Source organism: Echiichthys vipera, assembly GCF_963691815.1.
Source record: "Echiichthys vipera genome assembly, chromosome: 11".
In the NCBI taxonomy this organism is placed as follows: Eukaryota; Metazoa; Chordata; class Actinopteri; order Perciformes; family Trachinidae; genus Echiichthys; species Echiichthys vipera.
Window position 1 is genome coordinate 29,226,289 of NC_139836.1, and position 13,261 is coordinate 29,239,549.

At 38.9% G+C, this 13,261-nt stretch overlaps 1 protein-coding gene across 1 annotated transcript in view; it reads right to left on the reverse strand.

Moving 5' to 3' along the window:
- Positions 1 to 894: 894 nt before the first annotated feature.
- The window catches only part of pla2g4f.1 (phospholipase A2, group IVF, tandem duplicate 1), a 41,523-nt gene continuing 29,156 nt past the window's right edge, over positions 895 to 13,261 (reverse strand). Inside the window, exons 17-20 of the mRNA XM_083923104.1 lie at positions 11,880 to 12,059; positions 6,867 to 7,039; positions 6,593 to 6,779; positions 895 to 3,902 (exon numbers count right to left, since the gene is read on the reverse strand). Of these exons, the coding sequence (XP_083779230.1) occupies positions 3,688 to 3,902; positions 6,593 to 6,779; positions 6,867 to 7,039; positions 11,880 to 12,059 (755 nt within the window). The 3' untranslated portion in view covers positions 895 to 3,687. The remainder of the gene's footprint in view (positions 3,903 to 6,592; positions 6,780 to 6,866; positions 7,040 to 11,879; positions 12,060 to 13,261) is intronic.

Sequence of the window (13,261 nt, forward strand, 5' to 3'; positions counted from 1 at the left end):
ATAGCGAACCACTCACTTGACTTATGTTGTACAAATACATTGGGTGACCCAAGTTCTCAGAAGAAGAGATCACTGTCATCATGAGGGGAAAAAGAAACAAAATAATAAAATAACACAAGTATTAATATTTGTCCTCTGGACTATGATTTTGGTGTGGTTCCCAATGTATTTTGACCATTTTTACAGTAAAAATTGCAGAAAATTCAGTATTTCCTGCTTAAATAAACGGAGTCTCTTCGGAGACGAGAGGTGAGGCATGGACAGCCGAGCCTCCCTCCAGATTGCGCAACCACTCACAAACTGGATTGAGCGCGTGCAAATGGCGCGTGCTTGTTCCCATGTCTGTGTATGTTTCCAATATGATGGTTGAGGACACTTTTATGTAGTAAAAGTATACGTCTTCTTTTCCATGGTGTTCAGTAATGTATTTTACGTATGTGTGCAATATTTACATCTTATTGATATGACATAAATCCACAGGGAAAATGCTTGCCTTGAGGCAGGCAGTACCTCTGCCTCAAGGAAGGCAGCGATAGTGAGCAGCCTGATAGCCTACCATCAGCCAGGTCACGGTGAACTCTAACCTGTGTGCAAAAAGTAAACACAAGAAGTTTGCTGTGCCACGATTTGATTTCTAATCAAAGCTGGACTTTCAGTCAAAGCAAGAAGTAATTTACAAGTAAAGGTAAGATATACTGCAACATACAGTGGCACAGGTGTTTTAAAATGGTTTTCAGCATCCTATTTGCTCATATTCTCTCCTATTCTCTCATCCTATCCTACTGGCATCCTACTGTATATTTGTAAATCTGACTTGTAAACCTGACAAACCTATATGGTCGGACTGTGAATATTTAATTTGAAAGGACAAACAAGAATTTAATTAAATTCAATTTCAATTCAATTTTATTTATAACAAAAGTTATCTCAGGACACTTTACAGAGTAGGTAAAGACCACACTTTATGACTTATTTATGATTTACATAGACCCACCCAACGATGGACAGAGAGAGACAAGGACAGACACGAAGACAGAGAGACAGACACACTCCCAGAGATGCAAGCAACCAAAGAGTAACAGTAACTATAATAATATCTATAGTAATGTGAATATGACTTACATGTTATGGCAGTTAATACAGCAGAATAATAGAAGCAAGCACAGCTAAGGTGATAGAATATGACAATGATAATAATTATGGTGGCAGACATGATCAATGATGAGTAGCGGCAATAGCAGCTACGATACAGTGAGATATACCACTGATGTTGTTTTCATGGCTACACATTTTATAACTTATAAGACTAGTGATAGTAAATATAAGTAATAGTGATAATAGCAGCAGGAAAGGTCATGCAGGACCACGGCAGCAGGCACCACCACGATCAGCAGAGACCTGAGAGACGACAAAGCACAAACAGCTCCGGGGAAGAAGTTGAATCAGTAACATGCATTGATGAGACATGAATGATACAGACAGAGAGGAGAGAAGCTCAGAGTATCAGGAACAGGATTATCCCCTGGCAGACTAGGCCTATAGCAGCATAATTAAGCAGAACAAAAACAGCTTTAAAAATAACAACATAGCTAAGGGCTCGTAAGCCCTAGCTGTAAGATTTATCAAAAAGGAAAGTTTTAAGTTTACTCTTAAATAAGGGGACAGTGTCTGCCTCCCGAATAAAACTTGGGAGTTTGTTCCACAGGAGAGGAGCTTGGTAGCTGAAGGCTCTGCCTCCCATTCTACTTTTGGAGACTCTAGGACAACAAGTAGCCCGGCATTCTCCGAGCACAGCGATCTAGTCGGGTAATATGGTACTACAAGCCGACTAGAAGGAAGTGGCTGGGCACACTCAACAGCAGTCCACGTCAGTTTACTTGTAGCCTACCTGACTCCAAGACATAGGCCTAAATGGAGGACCGAACAAAGATTGTTGGGGTTCATTGACATGGTGGCAAAAAAAACAAACTTGCCACAGCAGCTAAGCTTTTTCTAGAAGAATTCCTTTATTAGTCCTGCAACGGACTAATTCGATTTTTTTCACTCTATTATTGTTATTCATGTTACACACACACAGGCCGAAATACACAACACATGCACAGACAGGAACCATAGACATGCAATTAATGGAGAGTTGTTAGAGCGAGGGGACTGCTAGTGACCAGCGCCCCGAGCAGTTGGGGAATCGGTGACTTGCTCAACAGCACCTCGGCAGTGCCCAGGAGATGAACTGGAACTCAAGTGAAATTGTTTTTGTTTTTTTTCCATTTCTGAAAATTGATAAAAAAATGAAAAACCAGAATAGCAGGGTTGGAAAAGTGATGAGTCCCCAGATGTAATCCTTTGTGGAGGCACCTTTTGCTTTAATTACAGCCATCAGGCTGTTTGGATCTGTCTCTACCAGCTTTGTGCACCTAGATTGGAAATTTTTCCCCATTCTTCCTGCAGAACTGTTGGAGTTCAGTCAGATTCTGTGGTGAGCGGTGATGGACTGAACCCTTCAAGTCCATCCACAGAAGTTCTGTGGGATTCAGGTCAGGGCTCTGACTGGGCCACTCTAGGACATTCACCTTTTTTATGGAGGTGTGTTTTGGGTCGTTGTATTTCTATACAACATGACTGTAGGGATGCTGTGTTTTGGGTGGTGTGCTGTGTTTGATTTCTGACAAACAGAGCTTCTGGAGTTCAGCCCAAAAAGTTCTGTTTTGGTCTCATCTGACCATAAAACCTTTATCCACATGGCATCAGAATCTTCATTATGTTTTTTATGAGACTCACTGTGACATTTTTACAGAAGAGGCTTCTTTCTCTCCACCCTGCCAAACTTGTTAAATTGTTGTCACATGCACAGATCGACCAACCTCTGCCATTAAGACTTTAACTCCTTCAAGGTCACCATGGGCCTCTTGGTAGCTTCCCTGATCCATCTTTTCCTGGCTCGGTCCTCCAGTTTGGAGGGGTGGCTCGATCTAGGCCAGGTCTGGGTGGATCCATATGCCTTCCACTTCTTCTTTTTTTATTAATTTACAGAAATAAAAAATAAAAAATTCACTTGAATGTAAAATGTATAAATCACTCTGGAGAACATTTCCAGAGTGATTTATACATTTTACATTCAAGTGAATTTTTTGAAATAAATTTTATGCATTATCATTTCAGGCTGTAAAACAAAGAAGTGACTATTTCAAGGGGTATCATGACTAATGACACGCCCCATCTGGCAAAAGTCTGCTGCCTCGTGTAGCCTTCTCCACCGCTCAGAGGAATCCCCGATGTTGACTCCTCTTTGGTTCCTATGGAGGTCATCTCTGCCTTTTCCTCGCTCCACTTCCGTTTTCTCAAACCTTCTCCGTTGGGGCGAGCAGAGGCCTCTTGCTGGTATTGCTCTTTTCCGTCTCCATGGTAACAGAAGCTCCGGTAGCTGAGATGCTAAGCTAATCACTAGCTGCTCAGGGTTTACAGAGAGGGAGGGGGGGAGTAGGGTAGAAGAGGGGATTGGATGGAGGAAACGAGCCAATAGGAGCCTTCCAGACCGGATAGCTCCCATTGGCTCGTACCCTTTCTATGCAGGCCTACGGCTGACAGACTGAATGTATTTTTTTAAATTCTTTTTGCTATTCAAATTGTGTGGATTGGACTACAGGATCATAATCGACGTATAAACGATGACCTTATATTTTACATCTTTTAAGCCTTATATTTCGTTGCTCTTCTCTCCAGGGCCTTGCTCAAGGCTTGGAGGATGGTCTCCTTGTTGTTTAACACGTTATATGTGGTCAGCTCCACCAGAGCCTCATATGCCTCTTCAGAGTAGGTCATATTCTTGGTGGTGTATGGAGAGCTGCTGCTGCTCACATCCACCTCCCCAGCTCTTATTTCCTCCTCATTCTCACGCTTCACACCTGTACACATATGATAATGATACAATTGGTTAAATCCTGTTGTATAAAGCACAATACAACACACAGCACAAATATGGTTTAAGGGCCAGCTCATGAAGAACTGTATGGAACGTCAGAAATCTGAAAAAGTCACTTTTTCTGGATTGATCAAGAAATGTTCTGTAGCAAACAAACTTCCCTTTCCCGGGCCACATTAACCAGCTCTAACTGGAGGATCCCAAGGCGTTCCCAGGCCAGTGTGGAGATATAATCTCTCCACCTAGTCCTGGGTCTTCCCCGAGGCCTCCTCCCAGTAGGACGTGCCTGGAACACCTCCCTAGGGAGGCGTCCAGGGTTCATCCTTACCAGATGATCCTGAACCACCTCAACTGGCTCCTTTCAACGCAAAGGAGCAGCGGCTCTACTCCGAGTTCCTCACGGATGGCTGAACTTCTCACCCTATCTCTAAGGGAGACTCCAGCCACGATGATTGTGCAAAATTTGTAAGAGAAGTAGCAAAGATTAGGGATGAGCGAGTACAGCATTATCTGTATCTGTTTACCAATTATCTGTATCCGTACTTGGAGTGGGCGGGATCTAATCCGGAAGTGGGTGGGGTTTAACCAGTATGTTATTTTCAGCATGCAAATGATATGGTTGATCAGTAATAGTTCTATTTATTGCTGATTAGAAAACTATTTCCAGGACAGCATCAGCAATGAGCTTCAGATCAATGGTTTTGAGCACGACAGAAAACAAACTATTTACACAAGTTTACAACAATGAATACAACACATGAATGTAATAAACAAGAGTCTTCATACTCTTTGAATTTTTTTATGATCAGGGTGATTTTTACTTTTATTTTGGTTCTTTTTTATTTCCACCCCAGTTGTGTGTGTAGCTTAATAAATCTATAATATTTATACCACTACTACTACCTTTATTTTTTATGGAATACAGTAAGAAAGTGTGTGTGAAGTGAAGAATACTGGTCAGAGCCAGCTGACGGTTAAATAAAGAAAAAGAAGAAACAAATCTCCGACAGGCAGAAACGCAACATGAGTCCCATCCTTCCAAGCAGCAGGTCTGAACGAACCCACATTTAGAGAACTCTGCTGTTAATAAGTGAGAACAAACCAAAGTTCAAACAAACCTGAAGCTGAAGAAAGTTAAAGGGAAAGACCCGTGAACCTGAGTGACATAGGGAGAAACAGAGAGCTACTCTGTGTGAGAGTGAGACACAGCAACACGACTGTATGTGTGTAGGGAGGGGCGCTGTGACACAGTTCTCTAGCCTATGAGCATTTCCATTCAATCCCAGCACAGACATTGATGCGTATTACTCGTATATTACTCGGACTCTGCAAAACTGCTTTATCATCATCTCTAGTCTCAACCATTACAGGTCAACTCCGCTGTCCTTCAAATCAAAACAGAATATGAATTGTGTTTTAAAAAGATGTATTTTGATTTGCATTAAGAGAACTCTTAACACCTTTAAAATAAAATGGAAAAAGTGGAAAAAGTGACATTATTGCAACATATGGAGTTGACATCTATGCTGACGGGGGTGACATAACTCTCTTTGGTTCTTTAATCATTGAATAATGTTTTTGAAATCAGTACTTTAATGACATTATTTAGAAACCATTACTACACCAATCAAGTTTTTGAATGGATGCACATCAATGACTAAGAAGGCTGTTTATGTCAAAATGTTTCAGGTACAAATGGCTAAAGAAAAGCTCTCATTAGAGGCGAAGAGGGCCAGAAACAGAGGGAATCAGAGAAAAAGAAGGGAGAGGATAAATAATCAGGCAAAAGAACAACAAAGAGAGAGAGAAAGGTGGAGAAAAAGGGTAGCTATTGTTATGAATGGCTTTCTCTGTGTGTTAAACAGGTTTGTGTACTGTGTTTCATGTGACGTCAGATTTACTTTTTCTGTGATTTTCATGAAATATATGTTCACATGGTTTATAAAATGAGTTCATGTCAATAAAAACGTTTTTTGGTACACCTAATGTGTGTATTTTGTGTTATAAATTACGTTATATGTTGTTTATCACAAAGATAAAGGGCATTGTCAACAAAAATTTTAAGTGGGAAACATTATAGTGGTATTTATTTCTAGAATAAAAAGATATCAAACCTTTTGATTATACAGCTAATTAAATCATCTTGTATTTAAAACTCATTAAAACTTTTCCTTAATGTTTTATATTATAATACTATGACCTCAGCTGTAAAAAAGGCTATTTAAAAAAAAATGAAATCACTGGGTGCTTGACCCCTTACAAGGTTTAATAGCCAAGACTTTGATATTTTACAAAATGTCTTCCTAGCACAATTTAAGGTTAAAAAATCTCAAGAATGGATGATATATTATAAAATACAGTATAGAATAGGTTCGCATATCATTTTATTCTGTTTTTATTTACGTTTCACACAACGTCCCAACTTCATTGGAATTGGGGTTTGTATAAGCAGAATATTTAATACAGATATGTCGCCTAATAAATACATGCTGCAGTACCAAGGTCTCTGCAGGTTTCAACAAGTTCAATTTAAGACTTTGTAGACCTTTCTAAGACCAACATAAATGCAATTTATGACTTTAAGAATTTAAGATAAACAGCACAAAGTAAAAAAGAAATAGAGTAAAAGAAGCAAAATTAGTATGATACAATTAAACTACTTAAGATGCTTACCAGGCTGTTTGAAGTGTCTGTATGTGGTATTGACAAGAGGGAAATGAAGCACTATTGGGGCCTTTGGATTCTTCTTATCCTCAAAGATGTAGACCTCCTTCTGAGGCTCCTTTTCCAGATTGCCAAAATCAGCATCGGGAAAGGGGATGTCATGGTCTTTACAGTAAGCAACTGTCTTCTCCAGGACCTGATGGATTAAAATGACAGAAAGTACTGTTAATATTTATTTAGCATTATGTTTCTTCCCAAAGGAGCACCTCCTCCTTCTGTTTACCTTAAAGATGTGCACTTGCTCCCATGAGTAACTCAGGGATATGATGACATCCACATCTCTCTCTGGCCGCAGCACAGGCACACAGCCAATGTTGATGGCATGACCAGAGTCAACCAGGCATAGGGTGGAGTCACTTGGTGTCAGCTGGTTAGGGAAGGCATCTGGATGTGTGTCTGGACAGACAACAGAGAAAGAGAGAATAATGAATAAATCCTCGACCACTTGCAAAAATTGGTGGTAGAAACTGAAATAACTGCTTTGCACACATTGCCACTTGTGTACTGTGCTGTACTGGTCTGCCCTCAGATTTGTGCATTTGTTGTGTGTCTCACAGTTGCTCGGCAAATTCAGCATATTAAGTCAAAGAACATAAGCAGTTTGGTTACGCTGTGTAAGGTTGCTATGCTAACCAGACTCTTGATAACTTCTGGATGGCTTGTAACCCTTTAAACTAGTGCCTCTCCAAACATGTTGCATTACACATGAAAGACTTATACTTTTGGGCACCAAATTGCCTCCATAGTATTGAGTATTGGAAAATGCTTTGCCCTTCAGACATGACTACAGTGTTCATCGTAAAGAAGATTTACAATAAAAATTAACATTTGTACGGTAATGTTTTATGTCTTTTGTTCAAATTAATTTTCAAAAATTTGTATAAAAGTATTGTTCAGGAATCTGTATCGAATTCAAAGTAGATATTATTATCTAACATATTGGTGCAATTATGCTTTCCAACCAGACGATATGTCTGTAAAACTAGTGCCCCCCGGGAAACGGCTCAGGTTTGACGTTTTGAACTTGTCAAAGAAAGCCAGTGGATTGTGGTCTGTGTACACCACAACCTCTTGACCTGAGGCTACACTAAGGCTCCGTTCACACTGCATGTCTTAAAGCACAACTTCCAATTATTGCTTAAACCAGATTTTTGGTTTGGCTGTTCACATTACGTCTTTAAATGTGGCCTGGCTGGCTCTTATTAGTAATAGTCTCACTGTTACTCCTGATGATGCTTTATTTATTTATTTTTGATTGTTTTTCTCTTTCTTGTAATACGTTAATTTTTTTTTTGCTATTAGTTTTATTTATTTTTTACTTTACCTATCTGCTTATGTTACATGTTATTCGGTTACTTGGTTGGCTGGTGTGACCGTGTCTGACGTGGGATGTTGGAAGGGATAGCGGGATACATGTTGGGATTTTTCTGTTCTTGTCTGTGTTTTTCACCTTAAAGCAGACGCACTGTACAACTTTATTATGTACTTTTTTTCTGTGTACTTGTCCGCGGAATTCAATAAAAAATAAAAATAAAATAATGTGGCCTGTCTACGGATTGCTGTGTGAACAGCTCACGCTCCTGAAGTGACCTGCATGTGCAGTTGATCATTGATAACATCACGCCACAACGGTGTTTACGGAAGCGAACATGGCAACGGAAACCGGTATTGTAGGACTTTATGGCTTAATGCTAACACAGTGTGTGGCTGCAGCCAGCAAATTTGTGAGCAGGTGAAATCAGGAAGAAGGAGGGAGAGGAGAAAGTTCTAAACCTTCCCTCTCCCTCCACTGTCTGCCTGCTTCACTGCTGTCCTCCATGTTTGTTTTGATTCCGTTCCTGGTGCCCGCCTGTGGCACACTTTTTTTTTTCCAATCAACTTTGTCATTCATTTGTCCAGCAGAGGTGGGTTATGTAAGACATTTCTGTTATATGCACTCTGTTACATGTACATAAGTGACTTTTTAGAGTAAATTGCACTTGTCAGAGTAACATACTTTACTCCAGTAGATATTTCGAGAATCTCCTCATCAGCTAGAATGAGTCTTCTGACAGCAGACTTTTTCAGAAAGATGAATTGTATCTAAGATTGGAATATGTGTAGGACCTCAAGAGGAAGTGCTGTTTAAGGAGTTCTTTGTGTCTGGTTGTTCTGCTCAGCGTCACAGGAAGGGAACGGGAGATAAGACGTTTTATACTTGTTTCAATAGGAGATAAGGTGTGTTTTACAACCTCAAACCCTCCTAGGGTAATTAAAAAAACAGAACTCCAGGATGAAGGACCCCTTTTAACCTAAATCAACGTCAAATCTGACCGCAATTCGAACCAGAGGAGCTGTCTCTGTTGGGAGACAGAGGGACTTTCATTAATAAAATCTAAACAACAGAACTTAGTGTAGAAGTTTGGAAAACAGTTAAAGTTCGATGTTTCATTGCAACTGACTGTTCAAAGACATTGTTGCAAGTGTGTAACAGTATATGCATTATTTGTATCTTGTTGTGATTATGTTTATGTGGTTTCAGAAGTGCAAAGTCTCTGTCTAATTCCTGAAATAATTAGTTTTTTAATAATAGGCCCGTCACTCAGTATCTGTATCTGTTAAAACTGTCTGCCTAAAGATTTTGGTTAAATTGGATATCAGAAAGCTTAATAATGGAAAATCAACCAAAGATAGTTTAATCTTCCCTGTTAGAATTCTGGCGTAAAAAGCAGTTGATTCGCTCAGAGCCAAAGGGTTGGGTTTTGCCAAGAATCCCCCTTTTTCTTTAGTAGAAAAGGAAGAGACTGCTGTCTCACACTCTCTCTCTCTGCACCTCCTCTTCTGCATCTCTACCTTTTCGCACCTCTGACCCCCTCTTCTGCGCTTCCTGTTCCTTTCTTTTGTTTTTTTTGTTAACCCAAAGTTAGCAGGAGAAGTTACTTTATATTTTGTTTCTTACTAAAGTATTTTCGTTTATTAATCTATTTTTATCGCGTGACTTTCTAAGTTTTCTACGACACGTTTTTATCTTTTTTTAAGTATAGTAAAACCCCTCGTGCTGTCTTTGCCTTTTTGTCCGGCCGGCAAATTGCATCGAACTCGCGACTCCAGCCCCGCAGAACCGATCAGAACCTTTTTGTCAACCCACAAACCCCCTCCAGAATTAAAGCCACCTGAAGAGCCAAATCCAAGCCGGGACGGGAACAGACCAGCCCCGCCAATCCGACCGCGCAGCTGACACAGTCTACAAACCGAGCCTAGGTTCGCCAAACACCAGGATGCGGACCTACGGACCTGCATCAGTACTGTAAGACGCCAGGGTGACTGTAATATCAACGGCAAAGTAAGGTTGGCCTTTTAATGCAACTCTTGGTTAAACGTTGGTGACAGTTAAATTCTGATCCGAGTTCTGTTGGCCGGCTAATTAGAGCCAGTTTTAAATCCGCCAGTAATATTGTAAACCAGCCCCGTAGGTCTGAATCACTCTGGTCTTAAACTTTTTATATCCACATTTAACCCCTTTCACTTGTCTATTCAGTGTTGCACTATCCTGTATTCTCCTTGTTAGGTAGTCAAATAAATGTATATAACTTTACGTCGTTGTGATAGTCTTCCTTTCTGTACAGAAAGTGATGGTCACTGATAAGGCTGTGGTACAAACTAACGCGTTCGAGACGAGACTGATAAAATTTAACAATCAATTACTTTAAATTACTAACAGGTATTAAACCTTCACCAAAGTTTAATAAACATCCTGTCTTATTTTGGTGTGGTGCCCTTACTTCGAGGAAAATAAATCCTAAATTTTAACGAGTAAAGTTAATTCATAATTAATTCAGCGACTAATATATTCTAGCCATAATAAAAGTAGGCTTACTCTCCTACATATTCATGTACTATATTTGGATCACACTTGGGAGTTACAGATTGGGAATATTGTGGGGTGTTTATGTGGCATTTAATCTAATCAGGAGATGATGACTTGTCATTTCATCATAAATAAATACAGGTGTGCGTTCACTGCTCACCTGTGGTTGAAATAATTCTGCTCATATCAACATCCAATAAAACATCTTTGAGGAAAAGACAATAGTGCCCCGGTGTTTGTTTTTTATTTTTTAAGTAACTATTATCATTATTTTGACAACTACTTTTACTGCTACTTGAGTACTTGTTTTTGCAAAGTAAAAGACATTCATTGGTTACACGCTACAATAACACATTAGACTAATATATAGAGCTTTTAAATGGAATTCCATTTCTAGGCAACAGCCTTGGTCCTTGTTAAGCATAACATTTTTTAAAACAACCCCTTCAACTATACTATACTACTGACTCCTAGAAACACCAGAACCTGCAGCACCCGCTCCACATTTTGCTCAATGTTCCTCGAACCAACACTGTGTTTGGTGAAAGTGCTTTTAAATATTTAGCACCCCTATCTTGGAATAAACTACAGGATCATTTCAAACTGGAATCCCTCATCAGCATGGACCATTTCAAAAGCAGGATTAAGGACTTTTTAAATACAATTTGCACATGTACTGTCTCTGAGAACTGATCTGCTTCTTTATTTTAAATGCTGTTTTGTTGATTTATCATGGTAAGTTGTGTGTTATGTTTAGTTGTGTGTTTTTTTGGTTTTAAACATGAAACTTGTATGTTTATGCTGCTGCCTTGGCCAGGACTCCCTTGGAAAAGAGATTTTAAATCTCAACGGGAATATTCCTGGTTAAATAAAGGGGAAAGAAAATTAAATAAAAATACTTTTTTTCCCATCATGCAAAAAGCTGCACAACTTTTTTTTTTTTTTTAACTGTTAAATTGTACATAATTTGTGATAAATGTTTCAGTATCTCTTTCATATTGTATGGTATTTTTTCTATTTATATTCTTGACTTGCAGTAGTTTGCTTATTGTTTATTTCTTTTTGATTATTGCATACATTGGACACCAATGCCATAAAATTGCCTTGTATGTGAAAACACTTTTCTGATTCTGATTCTGATTGTTTTTGTCTACTCTACCAACCTCTGCCTACCAGGTAGCTTCAAGTTCTCTGAAACAATCTCCACCATTGTCAGGTGGTTTTATTCAGGAGGAGTTAGTTGTGAATACGCAAACGGAAATGTATATGCTACTTTGACTTCATTTTCCATAAATACATTGCAGCAAGAGACTCAGTGTTGTTCCATAGAATGTGGGTGAAAGTGTACCGTGCACGTAGCCTATCTAGAGCAGAACTGGGAGCACCTACCTTTCCAGGCAACAAAGTTGCTGTGTTTATTGTAGTCTCTGTGCAGGAAAAGACCACGCATGAAATTGTACATTTCAGCGACGACTGGACGATTTCTGAAGAATTCAGTCATTAGGCGGGTGATATCTGTGATTGGATTTATGAGGTATGTGTCCAGAGTCGATGGTTCAGTGTCAACCTCTGTCAAAAAAACACATTTCAATAATACATTTAATTTAATATTTTCTTAGGTAAACATGGAAGTGTCTTTGTCGGAACACGGTAGTAATTGATACTGTAAAAAGGTTTTAAAATGCTGTAATATGGTTCGTTGGATGACTATAAAAATCCAAGAAAATGCTTCAGATGATTAGGATGGTATAATTCTATATTTTTCTTATTGTCAACAATCCTGTGAAATGACTAAGAGAAACCATAAATTGATCCAAACAAGTGTTGTGTAGCCAAAGCCTGATATTACAGATACAGGACTACATCATTGAAGGGGAGCAGGGAAATTAAAAGTTCAATTATTCCTATATATTTCAGGAAAGTACTAGGGGTTTATGTTGACTTTGGGCTCTCCCTTTGGAAAAATGGTGGTACTGTCACAAAATTACAATTGCTAAAATCAGAAACTTAGAAACCGCAATATTTTGCATTAGAAAGCACAGGCACTTCTTGTCTGTCTACCAATTTATTTTGTCTGCTTTTGCATTAATACTGTAAACTTTTAATATTTATTTTATATATATTAAAAATGTCCCTATCCTGCAAAACATTTGTCCACAAAGATATATTGCTCTGGGTATTTGAAAACAGGCAGAAAGAAATACTGCTGTCATGTGAAAAAAAAGATGGACAAAAAAAACCCTTAAATGACACAAACAAAACATAACAAAACAGATCTGGCCAACGTCTGACTCACTGCTCTTTGAAAAAGAAAAGATATTGATGATTCAAAGGCTGTAACAGACACATGTAGTAACCGCAGGAAGCAAAAATTGGAGGATAATATTGTCTATAGTATATGATGATACAGACTAAATGAGATTTGGGTCTTACACCAGTTTGTCATTTCACTGGTGTAAGAAAGGAATGTCCAAACTTCCTACAGAACAAAAACTGAGTTAAAGTAAAATTCCAGCATAAAATGGACCATGGACATTTGCACACATCTAATAAGTCATCAAGACAGTTTTTTTCGTGTATGAACTAATAAAGGAGAAAGAGAGTCACTAACAGCTGCTAACAGTTGCTAACAGCCTGTCTTAGCACTGATTAGCTCGGGGCAGTACGGTGAAGGCATTAAGACGTCTTTTTTAACCATTTATACTGCTCAAAATAACAGCAAACCTCTACAGCAGCATTAGAAGAGTCCCTACACACAAAACAAAGCACCA